Source organism: Pholcus phalangioides, unplaced genomic scaffold (assembly GCF_987345545.1).
Source record: "Pholcus phalangioides strain wild (caught in Gottingen) unplaced genomic scaffold, Ppha-v1.0 ptg000009l_1, whole genome shotgun sequence".
NCBI lineage: Eukaryota > Metazoa > Arthropoda > Arachnida > Araneae > Pholcidae > Pholcus > Pholcus phalangioides.
The window spans coordinates 31400924-31414310 of NW_028301602.1; the positions used below are offsets into that span (position 1 = coordinate 31400924).

Sequence of the window (13387 nt, forward strand, 5' to 3'; positions counted from 1 at the left end):
TTAAACTGCAATCGCAGGTGAAAGGATTGAAGATCGAAACGGATTGGTTAAATTGAGGATTTTAACCAATCCGTGTCAATCGCTAGTCTTTTAACCTGCGATTGTAGTTTAAACTTTGTTGATGAATACGGCCGTAAGACGACCCTGGCGTGAAAAAAGGATAAAACAGAAAAATAAATCGGGAAAACATTTTGTGTTGGAAATACGGGACTTATTTGGCAATAAATGCGTGAAGAAAAATGCACGAATTTCTCTTCAGAGATATTAAACAGTAGAAATAAAAATTACTGTTTTTATCAACAATGAATAGAAAGAGGGAAAAAAAATTGCTAAAGAGCATTTTATGCAGATCAGAGGAAAAAAAGTGACCTTCAAAGTTTAAACGCATAAAAAGTTTCTGTATTTTCATATATCTTCATCCTGCGATATCTTTCACCTTTCAGAAGTTTGCAAAATTTGGCACCAGAGGCCGCTAATAGCAGGTTGCAATTTCTGTTTTGAAAAGGCAGACTGTTCGCGCGAACAGAAGAGTTCCGTCGTGTACCGGAGAACTGGGATCTGGAAGGACTTTAGTTTTAGTTCTAGTTCTCTAAGCGTGAATTTGTACATGAGGAAGCTGTTGAATTCTTCAGCCATTTATTAAAAAAAAAAGATGCCGCCTAAGAGAGGTAATTTCATTGACATCATTTGTCATTGTATATTCACATTTTAATGTTATCAAAGCGCTTAATAGAATCATTCATTCCATTGTCTATTTGCGATGCCTTGTCATGAGATGATACGCCATGTTCTTAGGATTATCTCAACTGATAGCGCTTTGATCAATGAAATAATACTTTGTCATGTATTTGTTGAGCTCAATTGATGGGGGAATTTTAGTATTTGAATGTACTGCGTGTGGAGGATGCTGTGATTTACGCGAAAATATGGCGAGCATTCTAATCGCGATTTATTCGAAGTTGCGCAGTAGAACTGGAGTTAAATAAATGGCTGAATTGTAGGAAGGTGTACCCGATAGTATTTCGCAGTTAAAATGATCAAAAGTGGTGTTATTGGGTGGTGAAACATCACTGGAAGTATAGATGCCAATGACTAACCAGGTTAAGTATGGCCACGCATTTTCCACAGGAGATGAGATTGGCGCCTTTTTCTGGCCTGCTTCTTCTCTGGCTCATTACAATAAAGACCTTTTTTTGACATTAAACAGCAGGCATACTATTAGGAATGGCAGTGTTTGATTCAGAAATTCGCCAAGACAAAAAACGGGGGTGGAACAGCTTTAGTATAATTTTTTTTGGTGATGTGTTGGCGATTTTTTTTTCCTTTGGCAACAAAATTGTCTGAAAGCATATGATGAGAAGTCGCCAAGAGTAAAATGGAGTCGTGCTTTCAGACATCTTTCTTGCAAAAGAAAAAAATCACTTGAAAGCTATAATACTATGGCTACTACTACGACTAAACCACACATACACCTCTTCCACTGCGGAACATCTACCGAATTAGTGCATGTTGGAATGTGCGTGTAGGTATAGCAAACCTGTTGAAAACAAGTTTGTTTCTGTGTAATGTTTGCCATGTGTAGTTCTACCATCTGCCGTCAATTTTTCTAACTATGTTAAAGCTCCCCCCCCCCTTTCACTTTTTTGTTAGAGAAATTTTTTTCCCTAGCTTAAACATAGGGCCATCTTAAGAGTATCATGGGCTTCCGGGCCAAGTGGTTTTTTGGAGGCCCTACCTGGTAAATCCTATAAAATTTCAACCGGATCTCATTTTTGTGAGGTCCCCCGGGCCATGCGTTAAAACGGCACTGCTTAAACACTGGTGTAGTTGTATTGTTGTTGGTCTGTTGCTCTCTGTGGCAAAACTGGAAGATCAGCCCACATTCGCACCTCGTAGTAGGTACCCGTACTGTGGCTGTTGAAATGAAAAAATTCAAAAAATGCTAGGGAAAAAAAAGAAATGTTAAAAAAAATATGTTCCGCAATGCTAATAGACTTGATTACAGTCGGCCTCCCATATTCGCGGTCACCCCCGCAAATACCGGAAATCCGCAAATAACCGAAACCATAGTTTTCTTCTTGTATATCTCGTTTATTGAACATCATGGGAAAGAGCAGGATGACGTAGAGGATAGAACGAAATGTAAAAGAGGGTCAGCGATTGTTGGCGATGTTTTCTGAAAGAACATTGTGATTTCTGTTTGTCGTGTCTTCTTCATATGATCAAGTATGTTGTAATATGATGACAAGGCTTCCTCTACCAATTTTTCTAAATGTGAAGAGCGTACCATATGGGGATCTGTGCCATGAAAATAATCCATTGCTGATTTGAATATGCGAAGCCTTTCCGCTATGTTACTCATGGTGAACCAGTCTTCTACTTCTTTATCTTGATCTTCATCTGGTACCGCTTCAGTTTCAGGAGCAGTCAACCTGCATTAATTCCTCCTCAGTCAACACCTTGCTATTAATTTAGCTGTTTGACTTTCTCTATATCCTCGCTAATGTGACAGTCTTTTATAGTCTCTTTTACTCTGTAGAAGTGGTTGTATTCTTTAGTGCACATTGTGGCAAAAGGTTAATCCAACCCAAGAGGACTGTTTCTCTCTAGGGGGCTGCCACAGCTCTGGTGATGACAGTAATGTCATTAGCGAGCCATTCTAAATATGCACAACTAAAATTTTGTAAACAAAACACGTGAATGATAATTTTTGAGAGAAAAAAAAATTCCAATAAAGGAAAAAAACCGTGAATACGGGGGGCCGACTGTAATTCAAAGGATGTGCTCCATACAAAAGTTTATTACACTGATAAACAAGGTTTTTGTTTCTTGAACGCTGAGTACTGTTTCTTACATATTTTTTGATGCTGATTCTGAATCCGTCATCAGAAATCGTCCATCAGGCACCAGTTTTCCGCAAATGCATTTTCCATTGTTGTGGGTTAGCCTAACCAGCCTTAACCCATTAGCTGCACGATCTACATTTGGGGATTTTGGAATTTTGCGTGCTTTACGTTTATAACTTTTTGTGCATATATATAATTTATCCGGCCAAAAATTCCAAAAAAAAAAAAATTGGTAGTTAATGGGTTAATACTCTATACTTAGATGATTAACATTTTTAGCCTAATAATGGGTATTATGAATATTAAAACTTGCCTCATCTGACTAAATAGTATGGAATAGTACACCAAGATTCTTTTAAGATACCTCTGATCATGTGCTAGTCATGGGGACAAGGGAATTACGAGTCCCTTTCTAGGGAATTCCTGACCAAACTGTCCAAGCTTTGCTCCTCGACCAAAGCAGTTTGAGCACCTTTTTTTCGAAGGAAGATGACTTAGTCTATTGCAATGATGCCGATGCTCTGTACGTTGCATTGGGTCATCGGTATAATCCCCTAGAATGGAGGTTATTCATAGATTCCTCTAAAACCAGCTTGAAAGCAGTACTTTTGCACAATGGTAACGAAAATCCCCTCCATTCCCATAGCTTACGGGGCCCCACATGAAGGAGGCATAAGAAAACATGAAAGTTTTATTATGGATGGTTCAATATATATATGAAAGACATGCCTGGTACTTTTGAGGAGATTTGAAAGTCATTGTCCTTGTACTCGGCCTTCAACTAGGATGTACCAAATTTTGTTATTTCGTGTACTTGTGGGACAGCAGAGATAGACAAAGCCATTTATGTAAAAAAACAATGGCCACCAAGAAGACTGCTCGTTCAGGGAACCAAAAATGTCATCAGTCAGTCCCTGGTGGATCCCCAGAAAGTCTACCTGCCACTTCTACACATTAAACTGGGATTGATGAAAAACTTTATTAAAAGAATGAATTAAAACAGCGACGGTTTTAGCTTTTTAAAAAAATAAATGTTCACGGGTCAGTGACGCTAAAATCAAGGAAGGCACATTCATTGGCCCTATAATTCGAGAATTAATGAACGATGCCACCCTAAATGAGAAGCAAGAAACACCACCATGGGAGTCATTCAAGAAGGTAGTCCAGAACTTTCTTGGAACTATAAAGCTGGATTTTCTCCCAGAAAACCTAGGGGATATCAGCGACTACCACAGTGAGCGATTCCACCAGGACATATCCATCATGTAATTGCATTATCAAGGCAAGTGGAGCCCAAATATGCTGGCAGATTACTGTTGGACATGAAAAAAAGATATTCCTGCTGCAAAATACAGAAGAAAATCATGTAAAAATACCTTCTTTTGAACTGCCATTAATATTAAAATTTAAGCTATTTTAAGTTTTAAGCAAATGCAAAAAATATGTTTTTCAAAATTTTAAATGTGTGTTACTCAAAAACTATGCCTGACACACAAATTCTGAAAGCGGATTCCGAATCAGTGGGAAAAATACTATAAGAATGACCTTTTTTGATCAAAGAAACATGAAAAAAGTGAAATTTTGTTTACCAGTGTTATTACTAGCAACCTCTAAGAGGTGACATCACCTTCAGGCGATAACTAACACTAAGAAAAGGTAATGCCAAGGTTGGGATTACACTATAAAAGTTTGATAAAAGATCTTTTATAAAACTTGAAAAAAAAACAACCAACAAGCATATTGGTTGCAAGTTTTATAAAGGGATTATTCTAAAACTTCTATTGTGCAATCCCCACTTAAGGAAATAATAGTGGGCAGAAAAAAATTCACATGCAAGAAAATGGCTGACCAAAAAAGAAAAGCGCCAACGGGCTAGAGCTAGAAAGGAAATAAAGTAATTGTACTGTAGCCGTTCCTTACATATTCTCTAACCTTTGAAAAGAGATTAACAAGGTTAAAAATAGTTACTTTTCATTCTATATCAACTTTGGTGATTGTTGGCATGTCAGGTGAGAACCAAAAGTAGCCATACAGCTGTAATCTGTGTTTTGGATTTTACTGTTTCAGAACGGCTGTATTATAATCTGGGGGCTTGACAAATCGAGGGGAAAAGTTGAGTGAGCCAAATATCACTGGAGCCCCAAGCCTTCAAGGGTCTGTCCTGCTGAGACTTGGATTTATTTTTGGGACCTTTCACAAAATTCTGGATCTAAAAAAAACGGACCCTTCACAAAATAAAAATTAATGAAACCATAAATTTGGCATTGCTTTTATGATAGATTAACTAGAATTTTTAGCTTCCCACACAATTACTCATTTTCACTGAATTAACCCATTGATGCTGGTTGGTAAGAAAATTTGCTGCGTTTCGAAATTTCAATTTTTTTTCTTTCTAAAAATCAGTCGTCTTTAATGGGTTAATGACAGTTTTCACAAAAGTAACCGTACAAAAAATGTCTGGACAAACCCCTGATTTTGGACTCTGTCACAAAGCTGGGCTTGAAGAGATCTGTTATGATTCCGTGAAAACAAGATTGCAGTCAACTTGGCTGGTTTTTTGCTGCCAATAGTTTGCTTTGGCTTTCAAAATTTTTCATTAATGACAGGGATGTTTCTCATGCCAGCGTGCTATCCTTATCTTTTTAGCGTGAGTCTTAGTCCTTCTATCTTGCTCATTACTTATGCAGGCTAAAAGAGCTTGTTTACATGTGTTAGGTGATTAAGTAGGTAACTAGATATTAAGTTATTGATTTTTCAAGAAGTGTCCAAGTGATAAGTGATTAAATAGATGCTGGTTTGATAATTTTTTTTTTTTTGGTGGCATGTAGTTTAGACCCCTTCAGAAATTCGCTAACTGTGGCACCTCGGAAACGTTTGTTTATTTTTGCTGTGCTCGCCTGCTTCAACTGGATTATACTGTATGCTGGGGCTTTAATCCTGCTTAGTGAAATAAAATTGCCATGTTTCCGGTTGTGATGAAAATAGAGTTGATATTTTCAGGGCAGGGGCCTCCTTTAACTGCCGGATGAGTGAAGTGACATCCGAGACCGATCGGAGTTTGACATCTATGGTTATAGCTGTAGGAATTTTACTAGTTTCCTCTTACATTTTCTTTGCATATTTGCATGCACCTGTGTTAGTGATTGGACAAAACGTTTTCTGCGCTAATGCATTGTTGAACTAGGTGTCATTTCACTTCCATCGCGTGTTGTTGCATGATATTCGGCTCAGTCGCATTGCAGCACCGATTTTCTAATTCTTGACGGTGTTAAATAGCTTCTGTTGGACCGAGGCTTAGTAACTTTTCTCCACACTTATACAAATGATATACCTAATTCACAAGAAATTTCACACATTCGCTGGGAAAATCCGTCAATGTGGGAAACTTCTTGCCCTTTTGTAGAAAATCTCTAAGGGTTCATTAAACTTAAAAATTAAGTGAAAATTTATTTATTTTTAATTTAATGCATCACTTTTCTTAACGTTAAGTACTTAAATTAGGCCTATGTATTTTTATATACCAATAGATGGCAGCAAATTCATTTTGGATGAGAGAATTATACTATGTTCCAAATCTGTCCAGTTTGGAATATAGTATAATAAATTGTCCACGCCAGCACCCAGTGTTTTTGAGAATCTTCAACTTTTACTTGGGAGCACGTCAACTAAATACTCCATAGCTTCCATTATTTGCAACATAGATTGATTTTTAGCTTGTTTTTTGAGGTAGTTTTTATTTCTATAGTTCGAACAAACATTCATGGTGAATGTATTCTTCAACGAACTTGAAGGTTATGCCCTGTGGCCACTTTCCCATCCTATATTTCCACAGAATTATATCTAAATGGAGGGAGACGGAGCATTAACAGGTTCAGGAGCATAAGATCAAAATATACCCCCTCCCCAAGAGAGCAAAAAGACCCTTTTTCAAGAGTCAGGTAACGCCCACTAGCACATGCGCATAGGTCTACTTAATGGAAAAAATTTAATCTGGTTCACATTTCGCGAAATTACTTAATTCACTTATCAACTAAACTATGTACAAATGGTCCTTATCGTCTACATACATTTTAGACTTTTTGACAATTCAAAACTTAGTTACCCACTTAACACATAACAGGCCTTTAGGTTCTGTAAGCTAGGTTGCACCAAATTCTGCAATTTCTGATTTTACTTCAAGGTTTTTGCTTCTTGGAAACCTAGAATTTTATTGCTGAACATTGCGAGAACGAATATGGGAACCAATGAAGAAAATATTGGCTATGGGATTCACACCAACCCATCATGTTTGGATTTTGTGTTTCTATTCCCGCAAGCCCAATGCCAACCAAATTTCTTTTTGCGATCGCTGTTTGAAACCGCTAGCGACACATTTCGGACAAGAAATAAATTTCTTTTGCAAGTACAAACAATTTATTGTTTATCTGTGGCTCCTGAATATTTTGCGGTGGATATTTTCATTTATAAAAGAATCACTTCATAAGTGGACACACAAATCAATATCTTCAGCTCGCTGCGAGCTAACAAAGACCATTATTTTTTACCATTTTTCTTTAAAAAAAATGTGCTTGGTTCTGAATTTTTTTGTCAACCCCTTAAATACCTCAACAGTTGCAGAGCCGGCCGAAATCAATACTTGATGAATTTAGACAAGAATAAACTTTTCGTATTAATCGCATGCATTCAACTTGTCTCCCAATCACAAGGGAACAGATCTGCTTCTGGAAGCACTGTGAGGAATGAACAATACTTCTGCTCATCCCCCATACTTGTTCGGTTTTTGGCACTCGTCATGAGTTCTAGATAATAGAATTTTCGTGTTTACAACTTTCAATATTCAATTCAGCAGCATATAGTGAAATTTTTTAAATTTATTTTAAAGGAAGAGGCAGAGGTCGGGGAGGCCAACGAGAAGAAGAAGCTGCCGGAGCTCCCATGGGAAGAGGTCCCAGGGAACAACAGTTCAGACCACGAGATGAATACCAGCAGCAGCAACAACAACAACAATTCAGACCTCGAGACGAATATCAGCAGCAGCAGCAGCATCGTCAGACTAGACAGGGACAGGGTGAACGACCGCCAAGACAAGAACCGGGACCGCCACCAGCCAGGCAAGAACCACGACCACCGGCAGCTAGGCAAGAGGCGAGACCGCCACCAGCCAGGCAAGAATCGCGCCCACAGCCGGCTAGGCAAGAACAGCCGCCACCTAGCACCCGAAGACAACCTTCTGCAGATGTTGCCGGTGCTGCCGAAAGCCTTTCGCAACTGCAACTTGTGCCGAAGGCATCACCGTCAAAGTTCACCATGGCTGCAAGACCTGGCTATGGGAAGAATGGGAGAAGAATCGCACTGATTGCAAATTACTTTCTTCTCAAGTACAAGGACATAAACATTTACCATTACGATGTGGAAATTGAATTCATTCAGGCTCGAAGAAAAGAATCAGCCGAAGGAGCGGCAGCAGGGGGCAAACCTGTGCCGAAGAAGGGCAAGAGCGTGATTGGAGAAGGAAGAACTGCAAAAGAAGACGCAGAGAAGTTTGTCTCCCATGTCGAGCACCAACTGAAGAGAGCTCCAGGAAAGCAGCGATGCAGAGAAATCTTTTCAAAAATGCTTGAGTCTAAGAAACTAGAGTCTTATTATCCCGTTTATGACGGCCAGAAAAATATGTACACAATTCGTGAACTGCCCATCACAAAAGAAAAGGAAACCTTTAGAGTGACCATCGATGAAGAAAATAAGCTCAAGGATTTTGATATCATAGTGAAACCCGTCAGGAAGCAGAACGGCACGAACATCATAGACGTGTCAAGACTTCGTGACATGTATGGAGGACATACCAGCGACGTGCCTCAGGAACTCATCATGGTGTTCGACACAGTGATGAACCACCGCCGGCCTCCCCTAAGTCAGTGCCACGTCGGCCGGTCATTCTTCTTGCTCGGACAGCAGGCTTACAGTCTAGGAGATGGGCTGGAAATATGGTTCGGATACAATCAGAGTGTTCATTTGACTGAAAGGGGCCCAGCGGTGATAGTCAACTTCTCTGCCAAGGCGTTCCATAAATCTGGGAGCGTTATCGAATATGTCAGTGAGATATTGAATACCGATATCGTAAAAAATCCCCAACTGGAAAGATGGCAGATAAAGATGCTCTCAGACAAGTTGAAAAAAGTTAAGGTGCAAGCGACTCATCTCCCCTATCCCAGAAAGTACATCGTCAAGGCGATCACCAACGAAGCGGCCAGGGATTTGCGCCTCGAGATTGATGGCGTACAGAAAACAGTGGCCAGATACTTCCAAGAGAAGTACAAGCCACTCCTATTCGCTCATTTGCCTTGTTTACACATGCAGTCCACCAACAAGACCACATTTCTGCCATTCGAGGTGTGCTCCATCGTTCCGAATCAGCCGGTCCTGGGAAAGTTGGATGGTCAAGTCACTGCTGCCATGATCAGAAAGACAGCTATATCACCAGAGCAAAGGTTCAGGGAAATTTCGACGCAGGTGAAAGACATTAAAAAGTATAGTACCGAGGCAATGCAGCAGTTCCAGTTGTTTATGGATATGGAATTCATGAAACTGGACGGGCGAGTTATTCCTGCGCCAGCTCTAGCCTATGGTGGTTCGGGGGGTCAACCTCCTGTGATTAATCCCATGCCAAACGGAACTTGGCGAATGGATGGAAAGCAGTTCTTGCGCTCCATCGTCGGCGAGTGCAGCTGGGCACTCATGAGCTTTGCAAACCCCAGGTTCTGCAACGAGGATTGCCTAAACAGGTTTGCCGATACATTGTGCAGAAGTGCCAGGAGCGTTGGCATACAGTTGCAACAGCCCAGGTCTATAAGGATACATGGTCGCAACGTGAGAACCTACGACGCCCTGAAAGCGGCCAAAGACATGGGCGTCACGTTTGCAGTCGTGGTACTGTCACCCAGAGACAACATGCATTCCTATGAGGAGGTGAAGTTCATGGGAGATGTCAAGTTGCGTCTAATTACTCAGTGCATGGATGAGACTGTTGTTTCCAGAAAATTCAACCCGCAAGTGGCTACCAACGTTCTGTTGAAGGTGAATTCCAAAATCGGTGGGGTCAATCACGCTGTTGCGCAAAAGCACAAGATATTCAGCCGGCCAGTCATCATCATGGGTGCTGACGCTGCGCATTCGCCCCGTGGATACAAGTGCCCATCCATAGCTGCTGTCGTGGGGAGTCTGGACGCGCATCCATCCCAGTACGCAGTGACGTGCAGGACGCAAATCAATCGCGACGAGAACAAGCTCTCTCAGGAAGTCATAGTAGAGCTGAGGAGCATGGTCAAGTACATCCTCAAGTGCTTCCTAGAGAAGACGAGGGGCAAGAAGCCGGAAAAAGTAATTTTCTTCAGGGATGGTGTAAGCGAAGGCCAGTTCAAGACAGTCCTTGAGAACGAAGTGGAAGAGGTCCAGAGAGCCTGCTACGAGATGCTCAATCACGTGCCCCCGCTCACGTTCATAGTCGTCCAAAAGCGCCACCAGACTCGCTTCCGTCCCCAGAATCCCAGGGAGGGCGTTGGCAAGATGGGCAATGTTCCACCCGGCACGACGGTCGATACAGATCTGGTGCATCCTGTGTTTTTTGATTTCTTCATATGCAGCCATGAGGGAATCCAGGGCACCAGCAAACCTGCCCACTACACAGTGCTATTTGATGACAACCAGTTTACAGCGGATGAGCTGCAGCAGCTGTGTTATCACTTGTGTCACATGTACGCTCGTTGCAACCGAAGCATCTCCATCCCGGCTCCTGTAATGTATGCTCACCTTGCTTGCGCCCGTGCCAAGAAATATGCCGACCTGCACATCCGTCAGATGGATGCACAGAGCACCGCAAGCTCCGGCTCATCAGGAGAAGAGCAGAGGTTGCCTCCGGAGATTGAGAATGCCATCAATGACATGGGTGATTTTTCTGGTGGCATGTTCTATGTATGAACGATCAATCGATTTATAGAGGGGGAAAAAAGACTAAATAAATATAGCTTTTAAATGCAATTGTATGTAATATTTTGTTTTTTTCCCCTTGTTTGCACAGATATAGCATACTTAAATGGATACATATGCAATAAAACCTCTCTATCTCAAAACTGACAATCGGGGAAAAAATTTTTAAAAAAGTTTGAGATGAGTTTCGAGAAATAGGTGTGTAGGTGTTTTTCATAAGAAAGGAAAACCACACCAAAAATTTCAATTGATATAAACTACAAAAAAACCGAACTATATTTTTACAATTTTGAATTAGAATCCATACCCTTCGGGCTGTTATGCCATTTTTTAAGATGTTTTGTTCACAGCTGTGGTGCACATCATCGTCGCAGTTGGCAGCAAGTGAAGAGAGAAAACAGCCTCCTTTGAAGACCATTGACGGCTGAAGACATGGGAGAATCGACCTTGTCTGTCTGTGGCAGACGTTACGTCCTCTACTGTAGTGTCGTGCAGTGTTGCCAATTTATTTTCCAACTAGATCTGGTCTTTTTTTTCTGGCCATTTAGTTGGAAAGAGCATCTGTCTAGTTGCTTGTGTTTTGCCAAAATTTTCCTGTGTACTTCAAGTAGTCTTTATTAAATTCCATTAAAACGCAGGACATATGGTCACCAGAATGACTAAAATTCTGGTTGGAATTTTTTTCTACTGTTGGCAACACTGGTGTCAAGGCACTTGTTCAACGTCGTAATAACGAAGTTCATTTTCCCGCGTCCTCAGCCAAATCGTCAGTAGTCAATGGTCTTCCAAGGAGGTAGTTTCTTCCAATTTCTTGCCGCCAACTGCACTGACGATGTCCACCACAGTAGTGGATGAAATGTCTGTTTCAAAGAAGTCTCAGATGCATGGCGTAACAGCCTGAAAGGTATAGATTCTATTATATACTCTGTCCGGGAAAAGCCTGCCTTCTCTTTCGATTTTTAATTGTATTTTCTGACTTATCGCCACGCTAAACATTGCATCCACCCGTCTCATAGAATCTGCCTATAATTGACAAAACCCATCACACAATATGAATAATTACATCTCCGGAGGGAAAAAAACTGATTTTACGCAGAATTTCCTTCTTAACTATCATTATGGCCTGGACATGATTTTCCGAGAAAGAGAGGTTTGACTATTCGAATGTCATATGACATCGAGGAAAATGTTATCGTAATTTGTATTACAAAGAATGTCTCGTACCCATATTGTTTATTTGATATATGTCTTTTTCTTTTTAATTTCTGTCATGCGTTGCCTTGAATTTTAATTAACAATGACACATGTGTCTGTTACATGAACGTTCAGATAGCATTGATTTATACGTATAATCTGTGCCACAAACTTTTACTTTCGATGCAACAAATTTGTATGCACCATTAGTCAGCTGTATTGAATGAATGTGTTACGGTAAATGGGATAAATCTGTTGTAGTACATAATAACCGGTTATTATGTATGCGTACCAACCGTCTTGGTAAGTTTAATAAATTTATCACTTTTACCAGTGGATATGCAGTGAAAATATGTATATATTCGTATATACCAAAGAATCGTTGGTAAATTTGGTTAATACTGAAAACATTTACTTTACTGGACCATCACATAATGACCAAGTGTCGGTAAATTTAATAAATGCTTGAAATTTATCTCCGTCATCTGTGATTATATTCACAATACCCTAGTGTAATTGGTGAACTCCAAATGAGTCTACAGTGCCATCAACATGACACTTAAATGATATGCATAATCGCGGGTAAAAGTCGTTAACGTCATAACTGCATTTATCACATTTACTACCATAACAAATGCATTCCATAGAGCTTGTTTATTGTATCGTTTTTCTTCATGGAAACAAGTAGCTTTAATGCCCCCTCCCTTTTTTTATGTAAGAAGTTAGCCTATTTCTTTTCAATAATTTTAGTTATATCAAATTTTCTCTTGTTGATAATTAGCTGAGAAGATGATCTTGTTATATTATGTGTTATGTGCGAGCGAAGCTGTGTGATTTTTTTTTTTCAATAACTGTAATTATTAGTCTTATGTCTGCTTTTTATTGTCTTAATGTATATTTACATTTTTCAACACTTTTTATTTTTTCGAGACGATTTGCTTTTGAAAAGTATTTAATTGTAAGGGTTTTTTTTTTCTTTTCAATAAAGTGCAATGCTGTTAACGGTAGATATTTATTCTAATACAAGGGTGGCCAACCTTTTTGTTTGGAGCATGCAGGAGCCACTTCATTGATCTGGAAAGCGCCCGAGGGCTACTTAAGTGATCTGGAACTGTGACCGCAACGCATTTACAAATCACTTGAGTGACCAGGGGTGTTGTTCCCATGGTCCCCCCTAGACTGAGACATTTTGCGTCGTCGTCCCCATAGTGAAAAAACAAAAAAATGATGAGAAACTTCGGGGGTCATGGCTGTTCCAGTGGTCCACGGCATATTTTCAGATAACTCACGTTGCCGCGGCACATTTAAAAATAACTTGAGTTATCTGCAAATATGTCGCGGGCCACTCATGTGATCTGGCGCAG

General features: G+C 40.2%; 1 protein-coding gene across 1 annotated transcript; it reads left to right on the top strand.

The window, feature by feature from the left end:
• Positions 1-517: 517 nt before the first annotated feature.
• Positions 518-13025, top strand: LOC149082812 (protein argonaute-4-like). The gene is made up of 2 exons (XM_089235972.1): positions 518-668; positions 7729-13025. The coding sequence occupies exons 1-2, from the start codon at positions 653-655 to the stop codon at positions 10818-10820; spliced, it is 3108 nt and encodes a 1035-aa protein (XP_089092098.1). The 5' UTR covers positions 518-652; the 3' UTR covers positions 10821-13025.
• Positions 13026-13387: the final 362 nt, after the last annotated feature.